The sequence below is a fragment of the Camelina sativa genome, chromosome 5, assembly GCF_000633955.1.
Source record: "Camelina sativa cultivar DH55 chromosome 5, Cs, whole genome shotgun sequence".
NCBI lineage: Eukaryota > Viridiplantae > Streptophyta > Magnoliopsida > Brassicales > Brassicaceae > Camelina > Camelina sativa.
In genome coordinates, this window is record NC_025689.1 from 16,524,556 (window position 1) to 16,532,687 (window position 8,132).

The following is an 8,132-nucleotide window of genomic DNA, read 5'->3' on the forward strand; positions in this document are numbered from 1 at the left end:
AAAAAAAAAAAAAAAAAGTTTGGGGATACAGTTTGAACCCAGGTTCGGTGGAGATTAATACAAACCCTTATACCATTAGACTACTTTAACATATTCGTCAAGTTAAGTAAACATATTGTATACATATTGTATATATCTGTTTAAAAACGTGTGATTGAAACTTAATCCGGTTTAGCGATTCCGTTACCCAAGTTAACGTCTGTTAAGTCGTCCGTTCGATTCAACCAATTTTTAAAAGATAAGGTTTTATTTGACACTAATTTAATACACCAGGTATTTTTATTCCAACCGAAAACCATTGGGTATTAAACGTCTAAATAAAAATAACATCGGGTTTTTTTTGCAATCTGAATGCCACAAAAAGTTGTATTTTTTCAGTTGTACCTTTTGAATAATTTTTCAAATAAATATGCAGAAAATTTTATTGTATGTTTTACAAAAAGTTGCAATTGTTAAAATTGCAACTGTTCATTGTAGAGTTGTGTTTATTTGAATATTCATATATTTTGAAATCTATATATATTTATTTATTTGAACCGTTTTCATTTTTTTTCCATGACACAAAATAGTATAAAATTTCAATATCAACAGTTTTTACAGCTTTCTCAATTATTCTTTAGCATTATTAAGTTTTTCAGAAGTAAAGATTTCTTCCAATTCTTGATTTAACAAAAGATTTTTAAAATGATAAATCTAATTTACAACTTTTTCATTAATTTTAAATATAAAAATTTAATGAAAATACTTAGAATTTTTTTCAAGAGTTAGATGAATTATACAGTGAATATATGGATATGACTTTTGAATATTTAAAAGCAGTTTATATGGGTTGCATACATCGTCGGATGCTGCATTAGCATTACTACAAAGTCCACATCTGAAAAGATATCCTCAAGTTATATGACTATCTTGTAACATACCATATCAGTCGGTTATAAATTATTTTTCTATTACAGTTGTCGCTTATAACTTCTGAGGTTTTACATTTGTGTGGCTACTAATATGGCTGGTTAAGGTCGGGCTATTCAGCAATCGTTATGGCTTGATCATTGCTGGTCCAGTAACAACCTAATGAATGGTTATCATTAACTTGAAATTTGTTTGTGGCCTTTTGAGCTCAGCAATACGGTGTTGTTGGGAAGTTATAGAAATCCATTCTTTCCGTTTGGCGGTTAATGTTTTTCAGTGTTGATTGGGCCTCTTGGAATATAAGAGGTTACTGGATGAGTTTTAATTTAGCCAAATTTTTTTGAAAATGGTTTGCTATTTAATTGAAACACGAGAAGGAAAAATACAAGAATTTTTTTTTGTGGTTCAGTATTTTCAAGGAAAGCCAAAAACATAATTGGAAGACTCATCGTCTTGGTTCCTCACGGACGCGCGCGGACGGATTCTAGTTAAATATATCTTCTTTGGCGATCCTCCGTCCACTTGCTGCAAGAAGCTTACCACAAGTATATATAGAGAGGATTCCTTAGGCTACGTACGTTCTCGCATTTTTTCTTATGTGCAGTCATATATCACACATTGTCGTTATTCTATAAAGTGTTGAAAAAAGAGTTTGTATTGTCCGTGTATCACGTTGTTCACAGTTCACCGGAGGGATATGGTTTCTTAGCTAGCTAGCGGATAAGCTTAGAATGGAGATGAAACATGCTTATGCTTTGACAACATAATTAGTAGAGACCAAGAGTTGATCACATACTTGAGAAACGATCTTCCTCGCATGCTTTTTTTTTTTTTGTGTTTTTTGGCATCTATTTGAGTTTATACGGCCAAGACAACCCTTCGTCCCTTAAACACAATTTCTCCAGACCACAACACCCTTCGTCTTCCTATTAATGTTTTTTCCAAAGAGTTTCGACCTAGGAAAGAATAGCTTGTGTTACAATGTTTATGTTTAACTTTGGCCTAGCTAGTCATTAGTCAATTATCTAGGTAAGGAACAGACAACGAAATTTAAGAATTTCCTCAAAAGACTCGCCATCAGAGCTTGTCAACACAAGTTTTTTCGTAGACATTGAATGAGAGATGGTTTTTTATTTTATTTTTGCAGAGATATTGAATGAAACAATGAATGTTACTATTTATAAATCTAAATAGTAACAGATGGTCGGCAATGGTTGATTGTGTTGTGTTTTCTCCTTTTCACAATTGGAGAAGTGGGGTTATCATGATTCCTTTTTCTCACAAACAAATATGGAAAAGAGAGTAATAAAGTCACAACCCTAAAAACCAACAATTAGAGAAACGAAACAAAAAAAAAAAAAGTTTAGGGTTTTGGAGCAGCTGGTTCTTCAAAAGCCCAAGAGTTCTCCCTGCGAACTGCTTCTTCTTCTTCGGGTGTGAAATCGTTCTTGATATTAAAGATCACACGAACCTCCTCTGGCGTCATGTCTTTGATGTGATCTGCAACGTTCTGGCAAGTGAGATCAAGAAGGCCTTTGACGTTTAGATAGTTAGCAGCGAGAATGAGTTGAAAGAATGTCGCCAGATCTTTATCCTTGAGAAACTCTGCTTCCCATTCCTTGAGCTTCGCGGCTTCTTCTTCAGACATTGAATCAGCTTCCTTCTTCTCCTTGGCTTCCTTGCTCATCTCTTCTTCATCATCTACAACATTGACGTGTGTTTTGCAATACTCGATCACCATGGAGAGGATCTTTCCGGTGACGTTTGAAAGCGGGATTGCTTTGTCTGCACACTCGTCTTCGATCATGTGCCTTACGATCTGCAGTTTTCTCGCCACCACTTCCTCAATTACGAAAGACTCGCCATCAGAGCTCACCAACTCGATCTTTTTCGAAGACATATTGTTTCGATCTTTTTGGGTGATGAAAAGAATCGGTTTATGAATTATGAGAGAGATTGTTGAATGATGAATGGAATAAAGAGGAGTCGAAGAAGGTCTATTTATAAAAGTTAAGAGTCGGTTAATTGTGTTTTCCTTTTCACAATTGGAAAACATGTCTTTCTTCCTTTTTCTTCCAATTCCCAAACAAAATAGGAAAAACCAAATCCTAGTAATAATTATAATATATGCAAATTAGTTAGTCTGTTTGTATAATAATAATATATGCAAATTCGTTAGTCTGTTTCCGGCAGTTATCCTCTGGTCAATTGATTCGCATGCTTTTGGTTTGGGGTGATCTTAGTTCTGTTAACACGCAGATATATTAGCTATATAAGCTGTGCATTACCATCAAAAAATCATCCCAATTCACTTCTCATGACGCAGAAGAAGAAAAACCACCACAAAATTATTTCCGTGTCACACATCACTAACATGTTTCCATTTAAAACGATGAACTAGTTCTTTTAATCAAACATGTATAAGCAAACTAAAAAAAACAAACAACGTCTGAGATCCTCATTTATATTCTATTACATAATGTTAGGCATAAACCTAAATCTTCTATGTGCTTACTTAGTTAACGAGGGGAAATTTGCAACCGCATCCCTGGATTTTCTCAACAACGACTTGGCTTCTTCGCTCTTCTCGAGCTCAAGCAAAGATATAATCTCAGCTTTGAAATCTACTTCCACGGGATGAAACGACGAGACCATGCTATACAGTTCAATCAACTCCAGCAGGCATGTGGAAGCAGCCACATGAAACTGAGGTTTTAGGTAAAAAAAAACATTCAATTAGAATATAGTTTAAAGACAAGACAGATAGCTTGTGAGATTATTACAACAATCATACAGTTTTCTCAATCATCACATTCTGGTCGTGCAAATGATAGAATGAAGATAGTCAACGATTCCAATATGCAAACCTTTGGTAGGTGGAATCTTGTTGAATAAAATTGCATAGTTGATTCAAATGTTTTGTTAGACGAAAGGGTTAGACCAGACCAGACCAGTCCTATACTCTGTCAAAACAACGGTTCTTTCCTTCTAGAAAAACACTCAAAAAGCATGATAAACTAACTTGAGAAGTAAACTAACTCTAAATGCAAGTAAACTAGAAATAATTAATGAGGCTTTTCATCAAGCTACCCTAATTAGACATCAACTTTCAGCAACAGTGAAGATCTCTTACATAAAAAACGAATACCAAAACACGAAATTTGTTTCAGTTTTCATTCCGTGCAGACTGTCATGGGAATTGAATAGAAACCAGAAAAGAACATACCTGCGCTATCTTCACTGTGTGTATGCATTCCAGTAGTTTAGGAACTAGTGAGTGATATAACTGAAACGCAAGCACAACACTTATTTTGCAGTTAAAATTATACATGCATGGGGTAGTAACTGAGTTCAAACTATGTACCTCATGAACGAATCTTGTTGCATCACTAGGTAAAAGGTCATCCATTGAGTCATTCCAAAGACTCTGAAACTTTGAAGAAAGCTTTCCCACACATGAAATTCCAGACATTTTTACTGCTCACGAAAGATAGATTGGTTAGGGTAATTAAAAGTTTATTGAAAGATTAAGTGAGAGAAGAAACCAGTACCAGTCCACAGAAAACCAGGTGATAAGGAAATTAGAAGAACATGAATCAAATCTGCTTTCTGACTAAGAATGTCATCTATGGTTGCCACTTGGATGCAAGACTTGACGCATTCCATAATTTTTTCAAGTGGGACATGTCCGTCTTCTCCCTTTTCTGATTCTGAAAACAAAATGTAGACTGTTCAGAGTACTGAGACAATTCTGACGGTACAGGACCTATCTCTTACATGAGCTTTTCAATGAGGTAACCGATTTTCATTTCCTTGATCAACTTTCGATTTATTATTAAACAAGCAATGGTTGACGAGCCTCTGACTATTTCTACCTCAATTGTCCTAATCTAAGTTATTAATCACCCAGCTAAATGAGAGAAAAACACAAAAACTAACAGTTACTACTTAACATAGTATCCAGTGTGACCCAACATAAATGATGCAAAAGTGTTATCAATCGAAGCATAGGACGCATGGGATTGTATAGTAGTCGTGTAACAACCTGTTTTGACAGCATCACTTGCTGGCTGAACTTGAGTGCTCGTTTTGACGGAGGCAGTACTACACATCTCATACAACATCGGGAAAACAGCATGGAAAAACTCTGGATCGCCAAAAGCTATTATGACCTGATAAATATAATCATAATATTCAAAGATCCACTATGCTGTGCAAGAACTGCATTATTAGCAGATTTAGATATCATGATCGATCTCTTAAATTTTGCATAGTACGCCGCCACTAGTCATTTACTTACCTTCTCCAGGCAAGAAAAGGCTGACTCGCGATACTTCTTGACTTTCTTTTTGCATGCAGAACAGATAAGACTCAAGATGGTAGTGGGAGTTGTTGGGTCCTCCTTAGTTATTGCTTCGTGGCAAGCGACTGAAAGAGCACCAAGGGCATCCAAAAGAGCATCCTTTCCCTGCAATCATAAGTACTGATTTGAAATACTAGTGCAACAAAAGTGCGTCTATACATACACCAGCTCTATCCATCCACAGGGACGGGAAAATAAATATTAGAGCTGCAGCTCTTAGAGGAGCGACAAAAATAGAACTCTCAATTTAATCTTTCTGCTGCTGCAATATCTCATTTAACTTTTGTGTGAACCTTTAAGGAATAGGAAAACGAAAATAAATATTAAAATGAAAGAACCTGTCTCACCTCCCATAAACGTCCAGGAATTTCATTGACAAGACACTGCAGCAATCTCTTGTGGTGCGTCGATAATGAATCACCCAAGACTTCAGTTAGTTTGCAAATTGCCTTACCAGACTGAAAACAAGTTTAAATCTTCTATAAGTACACCAGCTGAAATACCAATTAGTACAACGAAGAGAGAAAACTGGCATGAGAAATATAAGTTACCTTCTTTTTGCTTGCCCACGAGGATGATGTGATGCTCTCGCAAATATGATTCACAATTTCTTGCAGAAACAACTGCAGTGTGACCCTTTCACCACTTGTGATGTCTTCCCAAACCTCCTCAAAGAGACTTGAAATCTGTTTTTCATCCTCAAATCTGAAATTAATAATCATTGTCAGCTTCTCAACTATTAACAAATAGAAGGTAATATTTTGATTATATAATGAGTTTTTGCATCTAGGGAAAGGTTTTAAAGATGGTACAGAAACATCAGCCAAATATTTGAAAGAGAAAAAAGATACCATGTGCCCCAAATTGCAAAATACTCTCTGGATCTTATTTGGGGATGGTATTCGAACATGGGAGTTATTAATTTACGGCAATAATTTGTTGATCTTTTTTAAGACTAATATCAGTTATTATTAGGTATTATGCTCATTGTGCAAAATATCTCACATGGATCAGACTCAGTAGTATGCAGTTCAATGGTTTACCTGGAAATAAATATAGCTGGAACAATCGCTGACTGATAACTGCTCATTATATCAGAAGCTGTAGATGAGAAGCTTTTGAAAAGACTCGCACAAGCGATCTGGGAGCTTCTATCACCAGAGTGCAGAGCTGCAGTTTCTTCGATTAAGCTTTGAGCTTGAGAGGGGCTAGAATACTTCAATACAATGCCACAAGCACTTGAAAAAGCACGTTTTGCAGCAGAACTTTTCTCCTCCTTGGCAACAGGAAACAAAAGTCTTAGCAGCATTCCAGTGAATGGCTTTATCTCAGTACCAACTTTCTGAACTAGCAAGGAGATGAAGTTGGCAACACCAACCCTGTTAAGGAAAATGAAAAATCAAAAAATATCAATATCTACAACTGATTACGTGAAATCTAATTAAAGACACAACTCCAACACCATACTAAAAGCAGTTACACTATTTCATTGAGGCAGTCTGCATTCATGAAGATGGAAAAGAAGGTATCGAATTGCATTACTTATTTTAAACCAATCAAATAGTAGTAGTTAGACGAGTCCATTGAGGCAGTCTGAGTTCATGAAATGGGTGAAAAGGTAATAAGGTATGGAATTACGTAATTAATATTAAACTAATTGAATGGTTAAAGTTATTTAGTCTACCTAATGTAAACTCAGTTCTCTCAGGAACTCTTTACTAGCCATAACAAAAACATTTAGAAAATTAAATAGGGGATATGATTATTTTCGTGTGTTTAGATGGCAGAGACAGGACACTGGTCCAAAAATGGCTTAAATCATATGACATCATTTTTGAATGCAATCAATTTGACAAGGCACTGTTCCCAAGTTTTCTTTCCTGTATTAAATTCTGTAATAAACTTAACAATAGTACCGGCAAAAACCCAAAGAAATATAGTGTCAAGTAAAAGTTGTAGATGGATTAGTTCGATACCAATAGAAGGTTTTAAATAACTGACCTTGTATTGAGGCCAACACCACCCCGAACAAGTTGCGTGAGACGAGGAATCAACTGATCAAGTGATTCAATATCCACTATATTAATACACAGATCAAGAGTTTCCCACATTGGAGAGCCTTTCGAGATTGAAATTCGTAAATTTTCAAGTTTCTCGGTTTCTATGCCAATATTGGCAGCATGCAACTGAAACATGAAAGAATTAAATTTAATACGATTTCAGGACAAGGTGAAGATTCAAACTGAAGTTGCTGACAGTAAATGATACCTCAACATAGTTAAGTCCTTGGTCTTCAAGACTAGACAAACTTTCCAACATACAGCAAACTAAGTCTGACAAATGTGGACGGAGGGCAACTCCAGCACCCTGCAAACGGAAACAAATAGCACAAAATCACTTGAAAAGGATCATAAATATTTCCCTGGAGCACATTCAGTTGACCGAAACTAGCAAGTAAGTTTAACATGTTATGTGATGCATAACAAATACAGAAAATAAAATCGTATACAATTCAAATTGATTTAGCATTTCTTGTTTGGAGTTAAACTAAAAGAACACACCACATGAAAAACTTTAAGATGCTAGTTTGTTTAATTAACATTCAGCTCATATCGGTCCTCCTAGCCAAAAGGATTAGAAACAGACAACACAAGGTTAGTTTCTACAGTCCGGATTTATTGATTACCCAACTGTATTGAAATAAAATAAGATATACCACTACCAATGTCACAAGAATAATCTCTGAGAAAAAGGCATGATATGGAAATATACTATTACCAGGAGACAAATTGGTCATATATGAGCACAACTCTCTTAGATCATCAATCTACCAAAGTAAGGCTAACCTTTGCAAGCTTCA

The 8,132-nt window shown here is 35.5% G+C and overlaps 2 protein-coding genes across 4 annotated transcripts in view; both read right to left on the bottom strand.

Annotated features, from left to right (window-relative positions):
- LOC104787058 (SKP1-like protein 14) lies at positions 2,233-2,880 on the bottom strand. The gene has a single exon (XM_010512561.2). The coding sequence runs from the start codon at positions 2,807-2,809 to the stop codon at positions 2,273-2,275; it is 537 nt and encodes a 178-aa protein (XP_010510863.1). The 5' UTR covers positions 2,810-2,880; the 3' UTR covers positions 2,233-2,272.
- LOC104787060 (proteasome-associated protein ECM29 homolog) overlaps positions 3,258-8,132 on the bottom strand; it is a 16,009-nt gene continuing 11,134 nt past the window's right edge. For all 3 annotated transcript variants that reach the window (XM_019245953.1, XM_010512562.2, XM_010512563.1), the window contains 11 exons: positions 7,541-7,639; positions 7,274-7,458; positions 6,316-6,651; positions 5,824-5,977; positions 5,620-5,730; positions 5,210-5,377; positions 4,955-5,081; positions 4,461-4,619; positions 4,274-4,386; positions 4,136-4,195; positions 3,258-3,615 (listed from right to left, as the gene is read on the bottom strand). In XM_019245953.1, the coding sequence (XP_019101498.1) occupies positions 3,421-3,615; positions 4,136-4,195; positions 4,274-4,386; positions 4,461-4,619; positions 4,955-5,081; positions 5,210-5,377; positions 5,620-5,730; positions 5,824-5,977; positions 6,316-6,651; positions 7,274-7,458; positions 7,541-7,639 (1,707 nt within the window). In that variant the 3' untranslated portion in view covers positions 3,258-3,420. The remainder of the gene's footprint in view (positions 3,616-4,135; positions 4,196-4,273; positions 4,387-4,460; positions 4,620-4,954; positions 5,082-5,209; positions 5,378-5,619; positions 5,731-5,823; positions 5,978-6,315; positions 6,652-7,273; positions 7,459-7,540; positions 7,640-8,132) is intronic.

What these genes read in the sequence shown, in the direction of transcription:
- LOC104787058 (XM_010512561.2), bottom strand. Translation starts at nt 2,809, where the DNA reads ATGTCTTCGAAAAAGATCGAGTTGGTGAGCTCTGATGGCGAGTCTTTC.